Source organism: Lampetra planeri, chromosome 7, assembly GCF_965212315.1.
Source record: "Lampetra planeri chromosome 7, kcLamPlan1.2.h2, whole genome shotgun sequence".
In the NCBI taxonomy this organism is placed as follows: domain Eukaryota; kingdom Metazoa; phylum Chordata; class Hyperoartia; order Petromyzontiformes; family Petromyzontidae; genus Lampetra; species Lampetra planeri.
The window spans coordinates 15,940,314-15,967,417 of NC_136113.1; the positions used below are offsets into that span (position 1 = coordinate 15,940,314).

The 27,104-nt window shown below is 45.2% G+C and overlaps 1 protein-coding gene across 4 annotated transcripts in view; it reads right to left on the reverse strand.

The window, feature by feature from the left end:
* LOC144720074 (FERM domain-containing protein 6-like) overlaps window positions 1-26,517 on the reverse strand; it is a 31,471-nt gene extending 4,954 nt beyond the window's left edge. The window contains exons 1-13 of one of the 4 annotated variants that reach the window (XM_078596544.1): window positions 26,389-26,517; window positions 15,296-15,475; window positions 14,803-14,893; window positions 12,959-13,038; window positions 12,452-12,525; window positions 11,912-12,098; window positions 10,486-10,641; window positions 8,811-8,876; window positions 7,760-7,828; window positions 5,454-5,628; window positions 2,507-2,728; window positions 1,803-1,901; window positions 1,032-1,135 (exon numbers count right to left, since the gene is read on the reverse strand). In XM_078596544.1, the coding sequence (XP_078452670.1) occupies window positions 1,032-1,135; window positions 1,803-1,901; window positions 2,507-2,728; window positions 5,454-5,628; window positions 7,760-7,828; window positions 8,811-8,876; window positions 10,486-10,641; window positions 11,912-12,098; window positions 12,452-12,525; window positions 12,959-13,038; window positions 14,803-14,893; window positions 15,296-15,415 (1,443 nt within the window). In that variant the 5' untranslated portion in view covers window positions 15,416-15,475; window positions 26,389-26,517. Of the gene's footprint in view, window positions 1-1,031; window positions 1,136-1,802; window positions 1,902-2,506; window positions 2,729-5,453; window positions 5,629-7,759; window positions 7,829-8,810; window positions 8,877-10,485; window positions 10,642-11,911; window positions 12,099-12,451; window positions 12,526-12,958; window positions 13,039-14,802; window positions 14,894-15,295; window positions 24,938-25,860; window positions 26,135-26,388 lie in introns of those variants that run through there. The other 3 variants (XM_078596542.1, XM_078596540.1, XM_078596543.1) reach the window with 3 other exon arrangements.
* Window positions 26,518-27,104: the final 587 nt, after the last annotated feature.

A 27,104-nucleotide genomic window follows, 5' to 3' on the forward strand; every position in this document is an offset into this window, starting at 1 on the left:
ATTGGTATTTAGGATGTTTATGACATACAGAAATGTGGCATTGCAGTATTTTGATAAGAGAAAAGAAAATTCGACATAACAGAATGGAGAAATATATCGATCATTGGCACGGCTATTGAGTGTGCAGGCGGTGTAACTGCACCAGGGCCCAGGCGCTGGGCTACTCAGAGGGGGGACATTTAATTGTTTTGCTATGAGCACGCATGCCAACCCACGCTACGCCACTGCTGTTAGCCTTTCAATAACAGACATGACAGCGTGATAAAATGCTAATTACAAGTGTAACCCTATAACGGCAGAGGTTCAATATAATTACGCTTTAAAAGGATTTCAATGATGTGCATTTAGAAATGAGATTGTATTTAGCGCATTTAAATAATACTAAGTAACTCCCTGTAACTAAAGTATACAATTTCAGAAACCCATGCTCATCAAAACAGTTACTGATATGTCTAGATTTACAATGAGAATTGTTGACAAGATTTTACTTCTTTGTAATTCTTAACAGTATATCTGTTCTCTTAACTTGAGCATTGTTAAATCCTACGAATGTTTGTTGTTTTAGTGATAAGCGCTCCGGCTGCCTGGGTGAAACATGGGGCAACATCTATCTCTGCCCATTTCTGATCAGCAGGCTCATGACTTAATAAATGAAACATGTAAAATACGTGTATGTCGACATCCCTCTCGTTATATACTAATGTTATGATTAAACATGGTGCAGTGGTTCACACGCCGATCCGTGAGCCCGGTGACATGAGTTCGCTGGCAATATCTAAACCAGTCCTGGGTTCACCCTTCTTCACCAATCCACATTGATCACATGGTCAATTACGCTCAAACAAACTCCCATAACCGGCAATGGAGTGGGGACAGCCTCCAATGCAGTAGTGGACTCACCAAGGGCTAGAAAGTATTTTTTGTTATTCAAATAAAGAGCACACAGAAGTCAAAGTGACTCGTAAAAAACGAATCTCAATATAAATGTGCCAATTGAAGAACACAGTGCTCCTTTGCTAAGCGCTGCGTACCTGGGGCAAGCAGTCGGTGCTGGTGCCACGCAGTTTAACGGTGGTGGACCCGACCGCCGCCGGAGCCACCAAGGTGCCGAGGTCTTCTTGGTACACACTCATCTCTGTCAAGCCGGCACACGGACACACACCATGGCCACAGTCGACTTCATTTACCAAAAACACCTTCGCTCAACGGTATGCAATGAACACTTTCTTACACTGCTACAGATTATGGTTGCGAGTGTTATTTTAGGACAACATCAACGTAGGTAAAAACATAACTAAAGACTTTAAATTGAGAATGCCTCCCTCCAGGTTAAGTCAGAATTTGTAAGAAAACTATATATTTTTTATGGGTTGAAATTTTAGTTCTGAAGAAAGTTCACCAGCATATTTGCCCTCGTATAATAGTAATACACATTAGCCACAAAAAAAAATGAAGGGCCCTTTCAAACAATACATCTGTTATTATTTAAATATATATACGCATGTAACCGGGGCATTACCACCACAAACAGATTGTTATCTTAGGCTTCCATTGCTTACATCCGTCAGGAAAAGCGTACAGGTGTTTTTGTTGTCAGAGGAAAATCAAGCATGAATATATACAGGACATTTTTCTCTTGTTGACTGCATAGCTTTGACCCCTTCAGCTGGCATTAATCCTGTTGAAAGGGACTTTGATAGAACACGCACAGAGCACTTTCACTGCTGGCCAGAAAGAAAGGCGCACAGTATAATGGAGAGCAGATGGCCACTGAGAGCACATCCCGCGGGGATTGACCTCACCTTGGCCAGAGTGCAGGCTGGGTAGCAGGTCCTGCATCTCCTCACTGAAAACCATCTGCTGTGGCTCGTCAACAGAGACCTCCACCGCTTCAAATCCAACTGAGCCAGAGCACGCAACAACACTCTGCGTTACCACCAGCCAAGGATAGTACCCCTACCCTCTCTTGCGCGTAATTCACTTTAAACTTTTATGTACGGCCATTTGTGTCAGCCCACCACTGGACGTACTGCATGGGAGATGCAGTGTAAATAATCAACAGTGACGATGACGGTGGGTTACGGCCTCTCCATGCCGTGAGGGTTGTTTGTGAGGGTTATTTGACCATACTTCACTATGTTGGTCAGTGCAAGTTGGTTGACGGCCACTGAAACTTGGGCAAGTTTATTTTTAATCTGCCGCCCCCCCCACCCACGTATGTCCACCCTGTAATAAAAGTTTATCCACCACGTTTGGTCAATCGGAATGTCGCACGCGGTGGGGTAAGGTGTATGGGTTCTCCTACCTCTTTCAAGGCATGTGGACAGTGTGAAAAAAATTGGGGGGGGGACTCTCTAGAGCCCCTCTTAGTGGTGGACCTTCCACCAACAGGGGCTTGAGCAAGTAATTGCAGGGCTGCGCTCTTACACTTTTTTTTTTCAGTGTCACACCATGCCACGGTGGCAACCCTGATCTTCCACAATCAACCGCCGTGTCCTCGCGTCACCTTGCTTGGAGGACGCCGTGCTGCCCCTGTCAGCCAGACGCTGGCGCGTGTCTGCCTCGATGCCCGATGTGTGCGTGCTCGCCCGGCTCGCGCCCGAGTGGCCCGACCAGCGCTTGTCGCCGGTGCCTCCGCTGCCGCCGTGAGACCGCGGCGCTCCCTCCAGGGTCTCGAGCTCCAGCTCCAGCGTGTCGCTGATGTACGACTCACGGTAGCGCAACTTGGCTGCACGCGCGACAACGTCCGGATATATAAACAAAAAAACATTCTGTGTTTACACGGGCAGGATATGCGGCTTCCTGTTGTACACCACATTCATTCTGCTCATATTTATCCTGAGCCCAACTTTGCTGGCTTCTTTATTCAACTTTTGTTTCATTTCCTGTAATTTATTTCCATTAGTTAGAATGGCTACGTTGTCAAAAAATATGATATTTCCTCCATTATTATTCATTTTTGGAACACGCCTTCTCCTGTAGCTGTGAATAATAATTGCATCCATATGCCGCAGACTCCCTGACACAAGCAATTATTTTAAAAAAACACGACTTTAAATTGCCTTTCATGTGCACTTAAATGACAGCGCTGTGGCACACTGCCTATTAAACATGTCACTGCAGAGAGTGACTGTAAGTTACTTTCAAGTCTTTCTTCTCAAATTAACAAAACTTCAAGCTTCACTGTGTACCTAGAAGATATGAGTTATTTTAGGTCGAGTCTTATTCTGAATCCTTGCAATAAGATAATATTCTCAATGTATAGAAATTCAGGGAAATACACAATTTTATCAGCCTTTCCGATGCATCTATAGCAGCGACCTTTTTGGCACCAGGGACAAGTTTCGTGGAAGACAATTTTTTCACTGACGGGGGGAGGGGGGGGTCATCATTGGGTCTTTCCCCCTTTTCAAAGAAGCTTTCCAGAGACGTTTGTTTTTGTACTCATTTTGGCTAGGGGTTAGCAGCTTGTGGGCTTACCAAAACTGTGAATGAGACAAGTCCGCAGTCGGGAAAGAGGCGCGGATGGAAGTGGTGAATAATGAAATAATGGGGGCGGGCCACGCGCGGACTCACCGCTCTCACCTCGTGCTGCTGTGCGGCCCGATTCCTAACAGGCCACGAACCGGTACCGGTAGCGGTCCGTGGCCCGGGGGTTGGGGACCCCTGCTCTAGACCATTTAGAAATATTCCTGTAGAATCCAGTAACTTTTACTTAAGTTGAAAAATCAAAATACGTTATTATCCTTTAATACAGATACTGTATTTACAATCCGCTCAGAGGATTTTTCTCTTGTGAATGATATGGAATGTCAAATTCAGTAACTAAACAATGATTATTTTATCTTTGTGCCAAACCCGAGTGAAAATGCATACCTGGCGAATGGCCAATATTGACATTAAACAATTAGTCAGCTTTTCCCACAACAGCCCTGCTTTAAAAAGATCCGTCAGTAGCACAGTAAATAAAAATCCCAAACGGGTCAAACCAGATTAACAAATGTGTGCAAATTAGCGTACATGACAGAAATTAGAATGGAAAACTACTCCACAAAAATGCGAATTACTGATACAAATGCAATATATTTTAATAAAATACGTGAACACAGTGACGGTGCATAATGATCAGATCAAGCAAATGCGTATAATCATGAGTGAAATGCGCAGGTTTAGTTAAAACTTGTATAACTAAATAACACATTATAATCAAAACTGTGGCATTTAACTTTGCCAGTGTAATGTGGATTTACATCGTGGCTAGGGGCGATCAAGTGAGTGGTGGAGCAGTGACTAGCACACTGCACTGTATTATAGTCTTTGGCATTGTTCGGTAAAGTCACCGTGTAGGTAAAGGTAAAAAAAATGTTTTTTTAAATTAAAGCACGACGTTTCGGGCGCAACACAAGCGTCCTTCTTCAGGTGGGGACAATGTAGCGAAAGCACAATCGCTTAAGCCCGAAACGTCGTGATTTAATTTAGTTGTTTTCATTTTTTTTTTTTAAATGTATCTACGTGACTTTACCGAAAAAAACAGAGTATGAATCCTTGCAGTCACGAAAGCTTCAAATCTAGAATTAATGCACTGTATAAACCTGGCAACCTGAGTTTGATTCCCAGCTATAGATAACACCAGTGGCGAGTGATATAATACCAGTGGCGAGTGATATAACATCAGTGGTGAGTGGTATAACATCTTTCGCGAGATCTGATTATCTGTGCCAACCAGAAAATTATAATTTTATTAAATATATACTACAGAACACTGAACATGGCACTCCAGATTTGGCCAGAAAATGATCGTAAAGCAAATGTAAATTCTTAAATGCATCTGTGTGGAGCTTTGTAGGTTTTCTCCAGGCATTCTGGTTAACTGTCACATGCCATCGGCCAAATATTCCGATTCAGGACTCTCCTGAAAAAGTCTTGACACTCAGTTAGACTTTGCTGGGCAAAGAGGCGCGCTATCATTATAAATACCGATGGAGGGAAAAAACACGCACACACACACATCTTGTGCTATGACAAGTATTTTTATAGACCGAACGTAGTCCAAGGTCACTGTGAACAGTTTGTCCTTTCGAATCTCCCATTCCACGTGCCCCATAATAAGATCACATGCACAGTTTTTCTTCGACTTCTCAGCCAAAACAGACAGTGGGTGGACGCTCGTGTCTCTAGAAGGCCGTCTCTGGTGTAGGCCAATCAGTCTCAAAGACAATGCTATATATGATCAGAGCATGTTTTTTTTGCATGTTCACCACAAGTACGTGTGGTTAATGCGGACATGATTCCTTGCGAAAGGTTTCCGTTTGGTGTTTCAACATCTTAACACAACTGTTTTATTGCCAGAAAGAGTAAAACACCTATTCTTATATGCTCATGGCTCTCTCGGTATTTATTGGCTTTGCACACGATGGCCGCCTGCCACTTTGCCCCCTCCCGCACTCACTCACCCTCCTTGTCTTCCAGGCGCTGCAGCTTGAGCAGGCGCTGCTGGGTGCTCAGGAAGAGGCGGTGCGTCTCGCTCAGCAGCCGCAAGAGGTGGCGCGAGCGTGTCGGGCAGCCCGTGTAGTAGGTGAGCTTGCGGGCAGAAGGCAACCCGTCCGGCTCCAGTTCAAACTTCTTACCCTGGACAAAATCGCGGCGTGAACAAAGCGCAACATCACCAACACCGCCAAGACCACAATCACGACTGTCATTTCATTTTAGCTCTCGTTTTCCTAACGCGACCCATCGCGTCAAGATCTCGGAAGCTAAGCAATTTTGAACCTGGACAGTCCCTCGGATGGGCGGGTGGGTGACCGCCACACATAAAACAAGTGTTGGAGGCTGCAGAGGAGCTACGTTGTCAACGGAGGTCAGTAGAGCAGCGAAATCCACTGGACTCCCCAATGCTCCAACACCTATGCTCCCTACCTTCACCAACCCTTCTTCAGGAACAGGGCATGAATTCAGTTCCTGAAGAGGCTCCCAGCACATACAGTGAAAAGTCAGAAATCGTGCCAAACACCGCACAGCATGACCCGAAAACATAGGAACATTATAGAGTATGAACGCAAAAATTCTGCGAACCTTTTAGACCGGACTTTGTGTGTATACGCACAAGTACACACTACCAGAGCCAATTGACAAGATCTACCGTGGTGAATCATACATCACCTCCCAACTCCCCTTATAGCGCAGGTAAGTCGTGCATTATATAATTATTATTACATAACCCTTATAAAATAAGGAACAGAGAGGAAGACCATCGTTTCACGTAAAATGTTTCAAGAATGTCCATGAGCCTCGTGACCAACTGGACCAAGGTATTCGAGTGGCATTTGCTGAAGGAGGCAAACCCTGGGCCAGTTTCAACCTTGTTATCATCTCCATGGCTTCATCGGCAATTAGGATATTACGGCCGCACGCAGTGCCAATGTACCACGAATTAATCCAATAAAATCCTGAAGGTATTTGATCAAGTGTGAAAACAAACCCTTCCCGATTCAAAAGTGAACTTGCACTGAGTGGTGCAATAACGCTGACTGTGTTTTTTTCTTGGAAGTTTTGTGAAGCATCGGTCTAAAAGTGTCTTTGCTACCAAGCTATCTGCGCCGCCAACTAAACGTTACGTCTCTCTGTTTTGAAAAACAAATGTTACGAGGCTTACTTTACATAGATTTTTTTAAACCAAATAAGCCTCTGAGAACACTTACACAGTGCTGTGTACATTTAGCATAACCTGTCAGGCAAGAAAAAGGGGCTTTCACGGTAATATTTGATTAATTACTTCCAGACATATACGTTTCCACTCTGCTAAAAGTAACCCAAATGGATGTATTATTGACCTCTTCCTGCCAGCCTGCTATGTCAATTCTTATTTTGCTTTGTAAACCTCAAGAATGTCAAGAACGTGTTGTAAATAAGGCAGGCTCTTTGACTTGTGACTGATATGAGATTTACTGAATTACACCACAAGGCTTTTAAGAGAACATTTTTTGTTAAATCTAAAAGCCAACATTCCAACTCTTGTATTTATTTTTTCAAGCACCTAATGCCCAATTTATTGACAAATGAATAATTCGCGACTTGTTTATACCAAGCTGCACAGTTGTTGATTTACAACCTTGATGTTACCTAATGCATTGTTTTATTCATGAAAATTGTCTTTCAATTTTCTTAGGTTTTTTCGGTAAAGTCACGTAGAAAGTAAAATAAAATAAAAACAAAAATCACGACGTTTCGGAGGCAAAAAAACGTCGTGATTTTTGTTTTTATTTTATTTTACTTTCTACGTGACTTTACCGAAAAAACCTAAGAAGATGATTCCTTGCAGTCACGAAAGCTTCAAATCTAGAATTGTCTTTCAATTGCTCCCCCTGAGAGCCCACATATGAACTCTGCACCACAAACAGCAGCGTTGTTGTCAGGAGTGTTTATTTCCTGCAGACTATCTGTTCACTCCGGGACGAATATTTGTGGGAAGTAATATTCATTTACACAAGTTCAGTGCTCCAACATGTTATTAGCCCCCATAAACACCTGGCTACCTCCAACAATTATATATGTCAGGCATTGTACATTCCTGATTTTTAAAAATATATATATATATAAGGAGCTCATTCCCTGAAAACCTGCATTTTTCTCACAAGAAAAGGAAGGGGCTGTATAATTCCACCAGCTGACCAAGGCTGCAAAGATTTACAGCTATGCAGACTTTCATATATATACAAAAAAATGTACACATACTGCATAACATCGTCTTATTTCCACTTACCAGAAATGTTAACTTTCCGACATTGAACCAGGGAAAGTCATAAAGTAAGTGTCTGGTTTCTCCGGCCTCCTGGACACACAACAAGGAATACACACGCACACACACACACACAGGTATCTTAAGTGGAACATTCAGTTTCTTCCAGACAAAAGAAGGAACAGAGTGCAGTAATTTCAAGTTCTTTGCAGCGGTGCAATTTGTTCCTGACATTCTGCTGGAACAAGTCTCTCGGCACGGTTATAAAAGTGAGCTATTGATGAGACAGGACAGAGAGCATGTCACGATAACCTGTGACACCTGCGATTACTGGCCCCGATCATAAGTAAAAAATATATAAATGAATGCCATTCTCACTCCACGATGGATGCTGGTCAGTGTGGGTTGATGATGGGGCCAGGAATCGAACTTGGAACAACGGGTTCAACGCGCATTGTGCGAACCACCGCAGCTAATCTTCACAACTGTTTATATTCGATAAACTGTAAGATGAATATTAACCTCACAATGCATCGATACTTTATCAAGATAATGAACGGGTACAACTTGGAGGATACAACCCAGAAAGGTTTATTGGCGCGACTTTAATGATGTTGTAAAGTGTTAACAAAATTATTAAAATACATTTTTTTAAAGATTAATGAGGCTAACGCGAACTACCGTACCAAACAGAAACGTGTAAATGGCAAACAAAATAGTTTAAATACAACGTTTTAAGTTGGCATAACTAAATAATAACTTAATTACACATGATTCAAGATGTTTAACACTTAGCTCCATCACCAACAGAAAAAAAAAAGTGTGAATCAGGTTTAAGAAGATACAGTGTATTTATTGCAGTATAATACCTACATCATAATGACACTGAAAATAGTTAATTATCCTTGATATCAAGGCTTGATAATTGTATTTTTGTTGTCCTTCCCCCGCACCTCCGATTAGCACGGTTGGCTACGTACGGTGTGAAAGAAGTTCAATATACAGTACATTATCTCTACTAAAATATAGTCAAGTTCTCGATGTACAACTCATCATCATGTGTACCTGCACTCACCTGGTAAATCTGAATTCCTTTCAGCATCACGCCCAGCAACAATGAAGCTTCAGACTCTTTCTTATTCTGCAAAAGAATGTGACAATGGATAATGTTTAGGAGTTGAGCCAGGAGGCTATACAACTGAAAATGTCACGTGTAAAACCCCCAGGGTAATGCAAACGTCAGAGCAATTACAAATACATCTTCTTGTTCTTCATCTTTTTCATTTATTTGGCTACCTCTAAAAAAAGCTGATGTGACACGGCATGAATTACATGAGAGGTGTAAAATGCGCACGGGAGTTCAGTTATAGTGTCAGAAATTATAGGCATTTTTTACCTACGTTCTTTTGGGGAGTTACTCAATTTAGGGAGGAGGTTTGGTAAACATTTCTGTTTATTAAACGCAGCGTTCGGAAAATGTTACGATAATATTGGGGCACAATGTTGGCAGCATACTGCCAAGAGGGCATCCTTGCCTCTCGTTGGGAGATAGTTTGCGGGAGTGCTGTGGAAGGAAAAGTTGGGGTGGGGGGGGGGAGGCGTAGGGTCATGGGGGTTAACTTAAAAAGACCGCCGATTACTTATCCGTTCTTAACCCATCTCAAAGGCTTAGTGGCATTGGCGCAACACATTATTGACATTCCTACGGTTAACGGCACCCTGATTTATTGCAGGAGAAGTGAGTAGGGTGACTCGAGGAAGTCTTTCATTCCACAGGATTTAATTCCATCGGTGGACTGTGCACATGCCGATGGATGAGATGGAACGGCTGGGACCTGTCGGAGGTGCTCTGCAAAACCCAACGTGGAGCATTCCTTTTCACTGAAATGGATTTCCCTTGAATTTTGGAATTTGGGGGGTAAAGGTTCTTGCAGCACTCAAAAAATAGTACGCTGTCATTTAGGCAACCGTTATTTGATTGCAACGAATATATGGATTTATTATGGTAATATATTACAAAACTACAAGGTGTATTTGATGGATATTGATTTGCTGCATATTTTACAATTGCTAAATATGTTGGAATAATAATAACCGTTTATAGGAATTTATATGCACGAAAGATAACAGGTGATGGACCGGTGGCACAGCGGTTAGCACACTGCACTCTGAACGGACATCGGAGTTGAGCTCTCAGCTAGGACTCACAAAAATCTGAAATTATATCTGAACTCGTCCTGTGGCCCCTCCTTCACTAACCTGCAGCATGGCAAATTGTGGTTAAACAAAGACCACAACTGACAAATTGCTGGATGAAGTGGCCTTCATCCAGCAGTGAATTGACGTAAGGCTGTAATTATGATAGCTAAAAATCCTTCTTCAATGAATCTGTGATACTGCGCCAAGAATAAATCAAGTGCGGGAACAAAACTATGACATCGGCTCGTGCGCAGGTGCCAAATGGATTGCTGCCTCGCAGCACCATGACAGACGGCGACAGCCTAGGAAGGCTTTCATTCAGCAGTTGATAGAACATGGCACACGACGATTAAAAATACAGGCCGGTTTTTAATCTTTAGATGTGCATTTCACGTGGTGGTAGTGTTGTCGTTGTTATATTTTCCCCCCCATCTTTGGAATCACGGTGGAGCCCGTCCCCCGCTGCTGGCGGGGCTGGCGGGGCTGGCGGGGCTGGCGGGGTTTGCCGTGCCCTGCCGTGCCCTGCCGTGCCCTGCCGTGCCACCCCTCACCCGCTGGAGGCGGTAGTAGTGCACCGCGACATCGTCGAGGCGCGACGCCTCGCGGATGTAGCGCAGCTCGGCCTCCTCGGGCGAGATCCCCGTCTGCTCGCGGTGAACCCCGGGCACATGCCGCAGCAGGTACTCCATGCCGCGCTTCCGCACCACCTGCAACAACATCATCGCCGCCACCACCGCCATCGTCATCGTCGTCATCGTCGTCGTCGCCGCGGGCATCGCCGTGCCACCGACGCGGCGTTTACAGAGACCGCAAACGTCAAACCGCGGCACCGCTTGACAGTGGCGGATCCAAGGGCAGCGGCAATGGGATTGATCGTATCCCCTTGAGACACCAAAAATTAAAATGTTATTGATTTATACGAGGTGATTTATTATTATGAATGTAGGGCAATTTTTTCTAAGCTTGAAATTTTGGGACTGACCCCCTCCCCCCCCCCCCTGGGATGTTTGAAGATCCACCTCTGCCACTTCCGGTGTTACAGGTGGACTAGGAACGGAAAACCTGCGCAGCGAAGTGGAATCAACCGAATCACCAAATCCCACGGAAAAAAAACCTCCTCACCGTTTTAATTTACTCCGCAAAAATATAGTCTGTATAGAACCACACAGCTGATGTGGCTATCTAATACAACAGTGGACAATGAAGAGTAGCCCAGTGTGACTGTGGTTACCCGTCTCATACCATGGACCACACAGTAATGCCAAACACCCGCTTTGATAGTTTCACTGGCAGCATTTCAGATGTTCACCAGGCCACTCCTGAAGCCGTCCACTGGCTCACTCGTCAACCTTGACGTGAAACATACCAACTGTTGTATACAAAGGTATATGAGATGCAGTGCAGCTTTATTTAATTCCATTAAGCATGCACGTTTGAATGCTCGGCTCAGATCGATACATTACATAAATACATATGTACATCACCTGGCGGTTTCCCATAATGCATAAAACTCGCTCTTTGTACAGTGTCTTGAGGTGTAGCAACTCTATTTAGAAGTTATACAGTAAAACCTTGGATTGCGAGTGACTTGGTCTGCGAGTGTTTTGCAAGACGAGCTAAATTTTTTAAATAAATATTAATTTGATGAACGAGCGAGGCCTTGCAATACGAGTAGTACGTGTACACGCTTTGTCTGCCGAGCGTCACGTGATCACAACTGATATACGAGTACTTTGGATTACAAACACGTTTCCGGAACGAATTATGCTCGCAATCCAAGGTTTTACTGTACATCCAAACTGCACTGTGTTGTATAATTTTCCTAGAAGATCAGCGGAGATGAGATAGTATGTTGAACTTCTTTTGCACCGTACGTAGCCAACCTTGCTAATCGGAAGTGTGGGCAGGAATTAATTATGTTTTTTTGGAACCGATTCCAAACTGCGCTGGAATTCAGACCGCACGGGGACGACGTACCCATTCCGGGAAGTAATTCTTGGGCTGGAAGTAGCCGCTGACGTGCTTGCTCTTACGGTAGTTTCCCACGTCGGCCTGGAGGGCGTAGGCAGCCAGCAGAAAGTAGGCCTCTTCATTCTGCGGGCACCGTGACGACAGCACCTGCTTCCTCATTTGCAGGTAGTAGTAGTGGCGAGTCGTCTTGTCACTTGGAGAACAGGGAAAAGATAAGGCAATGGACATGGGCTGAAGAAACAGCCAACGGAAGCTGCGTGCTTGCGCCCTGGATGTGAACCGCAGCAAGACATGTCCACCGACGATTAAAAATATAGTTTTCGTCACTAAAAATTAATAATACTGTGTAAAGTGTCATGCATAGACATTTACTTAGGAAGCATTCATTGCAAGGGGAAGGCACATTATGAAATTAAATGATTACAATGGTAAAACTAACAATGACGATGACTGCAGTGGTGGTGACATGATATTTGTTACCACTATATAATGCATTACTATGTGACAAAGATAAATAATTAAAGCCATCCAATTATCATAATATACCTGATGAGCTTCCCATTTTCGACGTAGAATTGTACTTTAAAAAAGAGAGTCAGAGGGGGTCCAAAATCAGCACCCTAAAAAAAATACACACAAAAACCACCAAACAATATCAACAAAAACCGCACACATACTTCGATGTAATAGTACATTCGAATGTTTCATTGTCCCCTCTCAGACTGGGACTGACACTTTCAAAAGTGAGACTGCGTCAGTGACTGAAATTTCCAGACTCATACGGCACTTAGTGTCGGCGATGTCTGGCCTAGGGGTTGCCCATTGATAAGGACTGGCAGACGGACACATGAAAAATCACGCACACACCAACAGCCAATGGCATGGCATGGGAATTTATTTAAGAGTTGCATTTTGTGCACGGAATGCATAAACGAACGGGCCAAGTGGCTGCGCTGTGGATTCGTCACAAGCTAGCACGTGCCGATTTGAATCTGGCTTTTATACTGCTTTGAGTGTCTTTTTACACAATGTTACATGATCTGTCATACATACGCGGCTGCTTTCCTTCTTCCATTCCTTCGGGCAGTATTTTGTCAACTTTTGTTCGAGATCCATAAATATGTGTTCGTTGTCTGTTCATGAGAGAAAAAGGTGCAGTGTTGGTATGACAGCGCGGGAAATAGAGGACAAGTAAAATATTCGCACCGTTAGCAATCTTATAAAAGGTAAAGGTGCAGCCCTGCAATTGCTTACTCACGCCACTGCTGCCAGAAGGACCTTCATTAGAGGGAGCTCTAGGAAGTACCTCTCGAGGGTAGATGGCCTAATCTTCCACGCTGGTCGTACATTTTTGCAGTTATAAGTATCCATACTTCACCACACCACAGGCGACCTACTGATCGACTGCGATGCATGACATTTTTTTTTATTTGTAAACAAATTCTGTAAGTTTACCTATATTTGCACGGCAATATCCCGCCATGAACAGACATGCCCCAAGTAGCGATTTAAGCGCCAAAAAAAATAACAAGACCATTATATATTCTTCACATCTTGGCAAACGCTCCCCAAGCATAATTACATTTCAGACGGCAAGCTTTTGTGCACAAATACAGTTATTAAGATGTGAAAAAGCCATCCTCCCACACGGCCAGGCTCAGTGTGAGGCTGACTTGAAAGAGGAATGAAAGGAGATGATTTCACGCCAGGTCCCAGAGCCATGGAACCCCCACTGGCTGATAATATCGCGGAATAATATTTTTTCTGTTCTCGCCCCCCCACCACCACCTAGATTTTAATTAAGGGCGGAATTCCGGGCGTAATGAGGGTGAGCACTGCTTGAGCACCGAGCTGGGGTCTTCAAAAATTAAATCCTTTGACAGTGCCCTCAAGGGAGAGGAAGGCTGTGTGATGGGGGCAGGTTGTTCGATAATTACGAAATCAAAGTGAAGTGTGCAAAACTTTGCAGCAAATCGTTCGACAAGCGAGTAAGAGGTTCAACATGAGGAGCAACGGTCACACATGGGATTAGGTTTGTTTTTTTATCTAAGCCGCTATCATAGAGCACACGTATCTGCGTCCCTTTTACATTTGATTACGCGCAATAAATTTATACTTTTAATTCTATTTTTAAAAATACGATAATAATTTACACGCCACTGACAATCCAACGCTGGAGGAAGGCCTCCTCACACCGCTGGCCACGGGGGTTGTTTAACCATACTTCACCTCGCTTGACAGTGTGGGTTATATATATTTACGATATATTTTATGGAAGACCTATTTTTAAAAATCCTATTAAAAGGCAAAATACATTTGATGTGAATTGCTGAACATATCATAATTGGCCTATGACTCGGTTCCTGACTCTCTCGAATGTCCATAAAATATAAAGATCCTGCTAAAGCCTGAACAGACTGTTGGGACAAGTGCTGTTCGCGGGTCCCTATTAAGGCCAGCAATGGTGCACGAGGCAGTAGCGTGGCCAACACCATGCCCAGCCACCTTTGTCTCCTCGGTATTGATGTTTACGCATTGCACCAGGTACTCCTTTGAGGCTGAGTCGACACACATACACACACGCATGCACGCGCGCAGTGTGTGCACACGCAAACACAACCCACGACTCATCTGGATTCTCATTAGTCGAGGTGTCCGAACTAGCTACGTGACCACACGCGAGCCGAAAGCATGCGTGCCAGTGTGCGTGTGAGTGTGCGTGTGAGTGTGCGTGCGAGTGTGCGTGCGAGTGTGCGTGCGAGTGTGCGTGCGAGTGTGCGTGCGAGTGTGCGTGCGCGTGCGAGTGAGTGTGCGTGCGAGTGTGAGTGTGCGTGCGAGTGTGCGTGCGAGTGTGCGTGTGAGTGTGCGTGCGTGAGTGTGCATGGGAGCTGCCGTACTTGCGACGACACTGAGACCAAAGAGCTGCGGCTCCTTCACGTGCAGGGTGTCGCACACCTCCACAAATATCTCATGTCCTGTTGTCTTCAGCTGTGGGTCAACAACAATTGTGCGATGTTGACTGGAGCAAATGGCCATCGTGCCTCACACACATACATACACGCTGGCGGAGAGGCGGAGGCACCCGTGGCGGTGGTGAGGTACTCTGGCGGAGGGTGGAGTGGGCAAGGTGCTCATGATAGTGGTGAACGTGTGGTACTCTCGGTGGTATTGAGGGTGAAGTACTCGGGGGGGGAGGGGGGAGGCGGTGTGAGGGTGAGTTCCTCAGGGGGAATGTGGTGCGGTATAAACAGTGGTGGTGATGGTGGTGACGAGGATACTCACCTTGGTGTTGAGGGTGAGGTACTCATGATGGTGACGAAGGTGGGGTTACTGACAGTGGTGTTTGAGGGCGAGATACCCAGGGGGACGTGACGAGGGTGAGGTACTCACGGTGCTGGATAGGGTGAGGTACTCGTCGTTTGGGAGCACCACGCACACGTAGCACTGCTCGGACGCATGCTTGCCCCCCCCCGCGCCCGAGGCGGGAGCCCCCGCTCCCCGCCGGCTCATAGTGCCCCTTGCTCGGTTCACTCTGCAGCCGTCTTCACGGCCGCCCTCCTCGCGCACATCCTGCGGGGCAGCGTCCGGCGGATGCACGCTCGGCACGGTCAAACGTCAAGTCGCGGGGGAACTCTTTATAACCAACCGGAACATTTTACGATTCCGTGAGGCTCAGCAAGCCCCAATTAAGTCATCTTCGCAAAGAGGTCGCACTGCTAGAACAAGCAAGAAAACTACGCGGACATAATTATGACGGACTGGGAATTGCGCTCATTTTCTGTGAGTTGTTGTATTTGTTGGGCAGCCATGGCGATTGTGCGGGGGAGATGACAGTACAAGCGGTTTCAACTGCTCCCTCTAATTATTTGCCCAAGTTATGAAAGAAATTTGAAACGGTGACAGCACCTCTCTTGCCAAAGACCAGTTAAGACCAGTAGAGGTCACGCTCTAAAAATGTGAGAAAAAATATGCGTAAGCTCAGCTCAACGGAACCACTCCGTAGAACATCCTAGACTTGTGGGAAATGCATAACAATAAATATATTTTAGCCCTCTGTAAATGACCTGCTGGATGAACGCCTCCCCATGGCGTCAGTGACAGGGGTTGTTTGACCATACCTTGCTGCAAGTTGGCGAAGTGAGGAATCCAGAACCAGGTTCAGATATAACTCATCACTGACATTAGCCACGGCCAGGAATACATTTCAAATTGCTCAGTTGATAGCGGAGTGCAATAACCACTGTGCCACTACTCCCTTGTTTTCTGTTCATTATAATGAGAACCACCACTTCCTGATGCTGCTTTAGATAATAATGCCAATGTGAGACTCTTAATTCCTGGGAAATAAAAAAAAATCGTAGATACAAAAGTAAAAGCTCCACACGTCAAAAAGAAAACAATATGTATCGAACTCAGAAAATGCCTTTCATGAAGTTAAATATATATATACAAAGGCAATTTTATGGTGCCCACGTCTCTAATTTTTTCCCCACCAGAGTGAATTGTTAGAGCTGTCATACGAAGCTCCATGTTGAGCATCTGTAGACACAAAGCAATCTCCAGAGGCATTTAAAAAAAAGCACTGACATGGCGACATCTGATCTAATTGCTGCTTAATGCATGCATCGCCCTTGACGGAAAATTGCCAACTCGTGCTTTCAGAGCATCCCAGAAGCAGAATAATGAGAAAATTACACAATCAGCGAAAGATGTAGGTCAAACGCTTATAATACACTCCAGCAAGATCCTTTGATGTGTTTTTTACAACTCTACATATTTCATTTAACGCCACGTGAGAGCTTTTCGTGAGTAGAATATCTCTTTATCAAAGGAAACGTTAGTAACCGGACAATAATGTTGCTTTCATTTTCGTATTTTACGATTTGATTTACAGCTGTTAACTTGATTAAGATGAAGGCCTACCCATGCGACATCAGTCAGGGGATTGCTTAACCATACTTCGCCACACTGGTCAGAGAAGGTTGGTGAAACAGGGACAGAGGGCCAGTTCAGAGAAACTACTCGTCACTGATGTCCGACTCAAGGAGGAGTAAGAAATAATGTTGCCCGGTTCATAGTGCGGGGCACGAATCAGGACAAGCCTGGTGATGAAAATGTCAGTTAACGGGTCGAATACACCCAAGAGGATGGCAATCGTCGAGATGGATTAACGAGATAAGTTGACGGTGCATGAGCAGAGTGGATCGTGGCATCATGAGCTAGAGGAAAGGCGATGGCGTGGGGAGGTATGAATTCACCAGTAAATGAGAACAACGGCTGATGATGATGATGATTTGAAACTCAATTTTGATAAACGGAAAAACAAATGCACAAAACATATCAATTGTTCACTTTTGGTAGCCGTCCAGACAGAACATGATATACCTGGTAAAACTTTGTAGCTCCGGTGAAATACAATTTAATGGACACGATCAAGTAGGCCCCATTATCCTTGCTGTTTTGAAGAGACAACAGCTGCCATCAGAGCTTCCAAAAACAATTCCCCATGCCTCCCATGGCACGCCCCCCAACCCCCCTTTTCCACATTCACCAATCTTCACCATTCAAATGATAAATGCATTGGTTACACAATGCACGTGTCTGGCGACTGGCATATGTGGAAACCAGGCACTGTCACGGGTCACGGGCGGGCACCCCTCGCGACTGAAACTTCGGAAAACCGCGTGTTCACAGAGCCTAGACCTGCATTCTTCACAATGCGTCTCATATCAAACTTCCGTGCGGCACGTTCCCCCGTTGTTATGGAGTGATTGCATACTACTGGCAGGGCCAATAACCAAAATCACTCAAGAGTGCACCCAATGTTGTCAGATCTCGGAGGTTAAGCAGGGGTTGAGCCTGGAGAGTGCTTGGATGGGCCACCACCATGCATAAAATAGGTGTTAGAGACTGCTGCAGAGGGCAGTGCAGCCAAGTCAGTTGTTGTCCTGTCATTGTGCTCTGGCATCTATTCACACCATCTCCACCAACCCACACTGACCAGCATGGTGGTGTATGTTTAACACGTAGGCTTTCACGACCAAGATCATCCATAATACAGTTTTTTTTTTGGGTTAGATCGTGTAAATATCTAAATGTGTCGTTAAACCCGCCACCATCCGACACAGACAATTAATAAGGTTTGTCGCGTAATTAGTATGTTTTGTTTACATGACAAAATCTACTAATTGGCTGTGTCGGGTGGTCGCAGGTTTAACGACACATTTATATATTTATGCGATATAACCCAAAAAAAACCTGTTTTATGGATGATGTGTGCTTAAATAACCCCCAGGACAATAACGGCGAGGGGAGGCCATAATTCAACAGTGGATTCACAAAAGGGCTGTACATGTAAATTATTTAAAAAACTAACACTGCCTTCAAAGTAAATACTGTACTTATATATATCATCGGATAGTTGTGCTTATAAGAGATTATTTGTACTTATGTGTGCTTATTCACCACTGCCAATGCATTATCCCCAAACAATTTGTACATGTAATGGATGTATTGGTGTAAATTTGTATGCAAGGCACTTTACCAAGAAATTTACAACTCGGTTTATCTGCATTTAAAATAAATTTTCACTTGCAATTAGACGAACAGAATCGCTATGATAAAGTTAGAGTTGGTAAGGGGCTAGCATCACGGTCAACGTTTCAACCAGCAAGCGACCAAGCAAGTAGGCCCATTCAGCACCAGTGGATGGCTATGTGAAAAAAAAAATGCTTTGGTACATATGTCCAATAATGGTCAGAGCAGGAGAGTGAAATAACCGAGACACGAAGAGGAGGATATCTGAGACAACATTGTGGTGCCCACCCACCCCCTTGTCTTATTACTTCTCAGTAAAGGTCACGGGCAGGTCAGCCGACCGAGGTGCAGGTTGCATCCATCTATCTGTGTGGAAAGAACATCCATCCCAACTCCACAATGACCCATCCGTGGAATGTTGTTTCGCTGAAATGGATGGAACGCTCCTCTGCAGAAATTAAATTGTGAACGAGTTTTTTTTTCTGCGCCCCCCCCCCTCCCCGTGTGGGTGAAGTATGTGAATGTTTATTAAAAAAAAAGATTCTTGATATGAATTGCGTTTCAATTGTTTTATGATGCAGTGGCTGTCTAAATGTGCAACTGCACAAATGCAATCCCCCTTGGCAATCGTTGTAGGATGCTTCCCAGAATGCAGTTTCACACCATGGGAAGTTTGATCGTTTAACTTTTAATGCATACGAGTTTGTGTATACTTTATAGATTTGACTTTTAAAGGGCTTACTCAAAAAACAGCATCTGCTAAAGAAAACAAACTTTCACATGTCGTTTCAAAACAATTCAATTGTAACCATTTCCAGTTTTCACAATCTCAGACGACCAGTCGGTACTTCGGTCCCTCTAGCTGCTCTGAAAACGAGCCTCGACCTGAAATGTCAGTGTACTCTTTATATTTCTCTTATCAAGTAGCGTTAATGAATTTGACAAGTTTCTGCTTGTGTACCAACAGAGCTAAGTGACAGCAACTGTAAAACAAAATAGTCATGGATAAACGTTTCCTCCTTTTACAAGCACTGTTTGCAAACTGCTGCAATCCCTTTGAAATCCCATTCGATGTGTCACAATCAAGTTCACCAAATCCCTGCACTCTCGCGTGCCTCCGCTGTCTTCTACGCGCTTGCGCCACCAAAGCGATCCCTGAACATACAGTGCGGTCTCATAAGTGTGCATTTTGTGCGAAGACTTTTGTGGGGTAAGGCATTTAGAATATGCACAGCACAAGAGCTATCACAACAGTGACCTGAAAACACAGCCAGCTGCCTGAAAGGAATCCACTGTCTGCAGCTCTTTGCCACACCTCTGGCTCGGCGAACTGCACTTCCAACACCTCACGCTATTATTTTGCTGGTTTTTTATTTTTTCACATCGACGCCCGTTAAAAGGTCGTAACAAATGCCGCGTGAAAGGTAAATGTGTGAAAAGGTGCAGACCTGCAATTTCCAGCTCACGCCACATACGGTGGAAGGGCCTCCACCAGAGAGAGAGCGAGCTCTAGACGGCGCTTCGAGAGGATACTTTGTCCGACTCATTTCACACTAACCAAATGTCTGGGAAGAGGTGGGAGGACCCACACTTTACTCCACCGCACGCGAGCTGCTGGTGGACAAAAGCCTCCGCGCGCTGGGAAATCGAATCAAACCAGTGGACTATCCTCCCTGAATATCCCTATACGCTTCATTAATGTCAGGACACGTCACGTAGATTGTGTAACACACTGGCGTTGCATAACAGCCTGGGTTTTGGTGGAATTAATATTATTTTAATAATCAGTTCGAAGAGTTTTGTTGTTCTAAGAATGTGTGCGATTTTAGGAATACGTTTGCTTGCTTGTACCACCGTGATGGGTCAATCGCCGTTGTATCAGACTTATTTTTGTGTTGGTTCGCCTAATGTAGTCTTTCGCCTCACCCCAACGTCCCCTTGCCCTGATTGGGGACTCAAAACCCACCCTTCCTTCTCCTGCGTGTGCGCTTTCTCCCAAATAAACTCTTCTCCATCGCTGCACGCGAGGGGGGCTCCTGACCGAGCTCGAGGCCCTTCTCTCCGTCCTCGTGGGGCTCAACGCGTCCCCTTTTAAGTTTGTGTCATACAAAGCACTCGTGGCACAAGATTGCCAGAGTGCCCCTTTATTTTAAAAGCATGCAGCTGCACTCAAGGGGACCTTCTGGATGTCTATGTTTTTACTTTGAGATGAGGAGCCATGTAAATGTTCACGACGGTCCAATTCCAACACGTGACACCTGATCGCCCCGTGTGTCTGTAATATTGCAGCCATTGCAAATGCACAAGGTGGGGTCGGTTGTGCAAGCCGTTCGTGCACTGTGCTATGAATCCGGTGACCTCGGTTCGATTCCAGGCCATGGCTAACATCAATGGCAAGTGGTATCTGCATCTGTCCGAGGTTAACCCTTCAACAACCCACACTGACCAGCGTGAAGTATGGTCACATAACCCACATAACCCACATAACCCACATGGCCAATACAGAAAGCAGAGGTTTTCATCCAGCAGCGCACTGGGATGTTCATTATAAACGATAAAAGTTAAAGCTACTTTGCATGCTGCAAGTTCCCAAACGTGTGATACGTAATCACCGTGGTGCGTTACACTGTCAATAACTTGGAGGAGAAATGGTAAGAATTAGCTTGCAATGTTAAACATTTCACACCCTAGAATGCATAGCATTCCACTCCGGTGTGAACACCAGTTTGCGTAATGGATTTAATACAATGGCAGGAAGACACTTTGCTGGTCTAACATTTCACAGACCTTTGAAAATTCCACAATCAATTATAGAAACAAATTCCTGTCCATCACTCTGCACATGACGAGGGCGTGGTGCCCGCGAGGAAACAGGAATGCCCGCCCTCAATCACACCACGGGTAAACAAGCACGTGATCATGCATACTCGTTCACACAAACACACACACAAAGACAAAGACCCTCCCTATAGCCTTAACAAACTGTTGGGACAAGTGCTGATAGCACCCATGAAGGTCGGCACGGCACACGAGAGGGTGGCGATGTTTACACACTACAACAGGTACTCATTTGAGGCCGAGTCGACCTAGGGGGAGGCCCAGGACCCGTTCAGATAATCGTCACCGGTGTTGGGCCGTGAGCGGGAATCGACGAACCCGGGTCGCCGGGTCCACAGCGCTGCGCACTCCACGCACACACTTCCACAAAGGTGGCACGCTTACAAAGCCATACACCAGGCAGGGAGTTTGTGTCAGGGCACCACACCTGAGTCACTAAGTGAGCTCTATCCGCCTAGAACTCACTGCAGCACCATCAGCACACAGACAATCATGAGAGATAACGATGACGTCAAGGGGGGCTGCGGTGATCTCGCTGGAAGAGAGCCATTGGGGGGGAAGAGGAAAAAAAAACTTCACCGCAAATATTGACCGTGGTGGGCTGTCGTGACGCATGAGCAGCAGTGTTCTCGAGGTCACAGCTCAATACGAGATCGGCGCTTATTAAATAAAATCAACAACAAAAAAACAATTTTCTCTGAATTGTGCACGAGGCGAAATGTGCACAACAACCATCTCGTTGTTGTCTTGTTGTTGTCGTCGTTGTTGTTGTTGCGGTTGTGTGGCCTCAGAAAGAAACAAAAAAAAACAACATAAATAGTGGGCGGGAGACGTCGTGTTTAACCTTACACGCCACATGTCGCACGCATTAATCATCCGCTGTCACTGGGGAATGGCTAAGTGGGAAGTCCTATGTCGAAGCGCCTAGAAAACAGAGTTATCGGGCTTAAACAACGCTTGACAGATTGCGCACACAATGGGGGTTTTGCTCCCCCCCCCCCGCTACCTCATCTATGAACGCATGGCGTCACCACGCGAATCTCAGCAGATGATAAGCACGGCCCGGCTGGGTTCCCACTGGGCCACCCTGATCCACCTCTCCCCCCCCATCCTGTCGCTCTCAGGTCCAACGTCCGTCCACACAATTCGCGCATACCCCGGGCACATTGCCATTCTCCAGCGAATATTTTACCCTTGCGCATGATGGCAGCACTACGTTCAGCAGCTAGATGACAGCGTCACGTTCAGTGGCTAGATGACAGCGTCATGGGTCTGCTAGCCAAGACCAGAGGGCTTTACAGGAGAGTTTGTGCAGTTGTGCTATGTATGTCCATTGAAATTATTTCGCTAATCGGAGGTGCTCAACGTACCTCCTCCGTTGGCCCATAATACTGATTGCGTGGACACAGTCGCCCTGCTGTTGCTTTTCTCTTTAATATTCCAGATATGCGCAAGAGGCCTGTTGATGTTCTGATGCGACGGTTCCAACAGTTGTCTTCATGGAAGAATGTCAAAGCTAAGAGGTGCGATGTCTAGGACTCGAATTAGGTGTTGGTTGCCTAGATGATGGTATTAGTTGTGTTTAAGATACTAACACGAAAATACATAACAGGTGGGCCGTGAGAAGGCTACGATCGCAATACAAGCGCAGCGATGTAATACGTCATCGAAGCATTAATCCATAACTATGCTCGTGTAAATATATTTTTTAAATGTCTAAAATACATTTGCATTTTACATTACGTATATGCACACAATACACGTTTGGGAAACAAATCAACCATATGTTCACATTGTAAAAGTCGGATAACATGAAAACATGTACTCATCACTGTGAGCACAGTCAACGTAAAATAAAATAACTTTTCTTCATTTTTTTTTCTTATTGGGTCAGTACTTAGATCAGAGAGTAAACGCAGATGACTCTGACCACGCAACAATGCGTTAAAAACAAACCCCAATCCGTATTTAACACGTTTGAAAAAGGTTCGCCCCTCGACAGCAGCAGTATGCGTCACACGTGCGAGGAAAGACTTTTTTTTTGTTTTGGCGGGGCACAGGTCAAAGCACGTCCCCTTTACCACTCCAGGAAAACTCTTACATCACAAGTACACTTTGAGTCATTAGAAACACATTCGTTAAACGGCCTGCAACGCAACGCTGTTGTTTGACGATATCACGGAGATGTGCGTATCACGCGCCTGCGTTAAGATTATTTTAGATTATTTTGCTGCTATAAAGGTCCAAATGATGGGTCACTTTGTTGAGCTATCATTTGTGGCCAGAGTGCTTCTGAAGAATAAGTTAATACCTCAGTGGGCTTTGCCTGGTAGGATGGTCTAGTTGGTGTCTGTATGTGTTTGGGTGATTTTTTACCTTTATTGTACTTTGCACACCTATAGTGTTTTTGTTGTTGTAACCTTCTTAGCCCGTGCCCCTACTGGACACCTGTGAAAAAGAGCTTTGCAGCTCATCGGCATCCTACCAGGCAAAGTCCATTGAGCTATTAACTTATTCTTCAGAAGCGACCCGACCACAGTTAAGAGTTCCAGATGGGTCTCCTCGTCTCTATCTTTAAAAAGATTGAGCGTGATTTGACGTAATTCTAGATTTGAAGCTTTCGTGACTGCAAGGATTCATACTCTTAGGGTTTTTTTCGGTAAAGTCACGTAGGTAAAACATTTAAATTAATAAAAGTAAAATAAAACAAATTAAAAATTCAACCATTATATATACGGGGTAGTATTTTTTGTGATCTCTCATTTACTTGATACAGCTGTCGTGGCTGTGACGGTTCCACCTGAAGACGGAGGCTTGTGTTGCTTCCGAAACGTCGTGAATTTTTAATTTGTTTTATTTTACTTTTATTAATTTAAATTTTTTACCTATGTGACTTTACCGAAAAAAAACCTAAGAGTATGATTTGACGTAGTTGTTCGAGACACCTACGTAGTCATCATGTATGGCTCCGAGCAGCAATATGCGTTGTGACCTTTGTCAATTCTTTATGAAATCCGACTGCGGAAACCCTAAATCGTGCCTCCCACCCCTCCTCCCCATAAAGTTCACCATGGGCCAAGATCCGGTCTTGACTCACACATTGCAGGTGGATGACCAATACATTCCTTGAGCCCAAAATAATGCGGGTAGCAATGTTTGATCTTATCAGTGACTCGTTAAGTAATTTCTTGTACAATATTACCCTACTAAACACGTGACACCAATGTGCACGGTACTCCGAAGAATGTCAAGTGATAGAGAACACATTCTATGGAAAGCACCGACCGTCAGATATCACGGCCACCTCTTTAACCCTAATCACAAGCGTCGAGTGCGTATTCACACTCGCTTAGAGCAGACAGAGACGCCGAGATGTTACCACCGATTAAACTGTGATTTTACAGCCCTCTCGTGGAAACGTGTTCTTAATGTCCATAATTTCTTTTCCAAGCAGCGTGGTGAAGTATGGTTAAGACGACCCCATGACCGACACGGCACATAGGATGATGGCCTTTGTCCAGCAGTGGACAGACACAAACGATAATGACATTGTTTACAAAAAAATTATAATTTGCCATTTGTTTATACCACGACTCCCCCTGCACGAGTATGTACGGCCATGACGAAAAGTTACCTTAAGTGAATAAATGAGGATTACACTATGGGAACCTCATTTGCCAGTAAAAATATGATAATTGGTTTTTTACCCTTCTATCTGGCAACAAAATGAGGTTCCCATAGTGTAGATGCTTGCCCCGAGCTCTCATACTCTGATGGTGCATTGTCTTTGAGTTGTGCGCCTTTTGGCGTCATCTGGTCCAACCCATATGAGACTAGGCTCTAAGGAAAGCTGTCTCGGGTGTGGACCAATCAACTTCAAGGACAGTGCACATTATCAGAGTTATGTCTTTTGTTTGTATTTATGACTGCAGGTATTGCGGTCTATGCAAGCATGACTCCTTGTAAAAATGTGTCAGTTTTGTTGCCAGATAGAAGGGTAAAAAACCAATTATCAAATGAGGATTACTTTATAAGAGACGGCGCACACCCGTAAGTTACAAGCTGCTGTGGGTATCATCAACCTGCTGGTCTATGCTGCACGTTGACCCTGGCTCTGGAGGTCAGGGATCTGAACCCTGGCTATCCAGAAGCCGTCTCATCATCCCGAAAGATCCCAGCGGCGGGGCTTTAATCAGCTACACAGCGTACTGCCCCCTAATGAATGGCGCTATAAACCGATACACATCACGCGTCACAAACAATACACTTAAAGGTAAAACTTTACATCAAAAAACAAATCCGCGTTTTGAATGCTGCTGCTGTGCAAGTCTACTAACCGTGACGAGCACGTGGAGTTCACACAAGTTGCAGCTGAACACACTGCGCATACAAATAATTGTGAAATTAAGTAGCCAACAGAGTTGCCCCCCCCCCCCACCATGAACAACCAGTACGTAGTAGACGTTCTCATGAGAAAGACGCAGCAGTCGACGTCGAGCGACAACAAATGTTCAACCAGATTTAAACAAAGCACGGTTAAACGATTACTGGCCTCAAAACGATGCATTGCTGTAACTTACATTACTTTTGTCTTTAAATGAGAATGTCGCGTTCTGCGGTCTTGCTCTGCTGCATGGCACAAGTTCGACCAAAAGCGTTCGAGAAGAGACGCACACAACCTCGCTTAGCACGCAAAGTCCAAGAATAGTCTCGGCGCTAATGCTCCACTCGCTTCAAGGCGACGTCAACTTACCCAACATAAATATGACAGATTCCTTCAAACACACTTTTCGGGTTTGTCCTGTGGCTCTTTGCTGCCGTTGACGGCGACCGCAGCAGCAGCAGTTGGCTGCTGCTGCTGCCTCCCCCTCCCCTTCTTGTTGCCACCCACCAACCCCACCCCTCTCGTCCCTCCTTCCCCGGCAGCTGAGTTTCAAAACAAGCCCCGCCAAGCTCCCCGCGAGGTCCCCGGCGGCCACGCGTGTCGATTCCGCGTTTCCCGCTTTTTTGCGCGTGTCCCCGTTCAAATCTCTCCTCTCCTGCGCCGCTCGATGGCTTTTTGTTTTGTTTTGGCCGTCTTCACGACAAGTGACAAACAGCGACGATACCTTGGCATCAAGACGACGCGGCGGCTCTCCGTGCGATCGAACAGACACGGACAGCGGAGAGAGCGAGAGCTGTGGACCCACCCCGCCTCCTCCCTTCCTCCTCCTCGTCACCTCGCTCGGCTGCTGTAGCCGACGACGAAATTAAACCGGCGCAGAACAAAAGCCATGAAAGAATGCAGCAGCGTGACTCAGGGCTGGCTCCACCCACAAGGCTGACTACTCTCCACTCCTCTCCGCATCCCTCCACCCCCACCCACCCACCCGGCATCCCTCCACCCCCACCCACCCACCCGGCATCCCTCCACCCCCACCCACCCACCCGGCATCCCTCCACCACCACCCACCCACCCGGCATCCCTCCACCCCCACCCACCCACCCGGCATCCCTCCACCCCATCTCCATCCCTCTTCATCTCCCCCTAAAAAAAAAACCCTCATCCGTGCTTAATTCTAGATTTGAAGCTTTCGTGACTGCAAGGATTCATACTCTTAGTTCTTTCGGTAAAGTCACGTAGGTAAAAAATGAAATTAAAATTAATTAAAAAAAAGTAAATAATAAAATCACGTGCTTTTATTTTTTTATTTTAATTCAAAAATGAAATTAAAATTTAAAAAAAATCAAGTAATAAAATCACGTGATTTTATTATTTAATTTTGTATTAATTTTTATTTCATTTTTTACCTACGTGACTTTACCGAAAGAACTAAGAGTACTC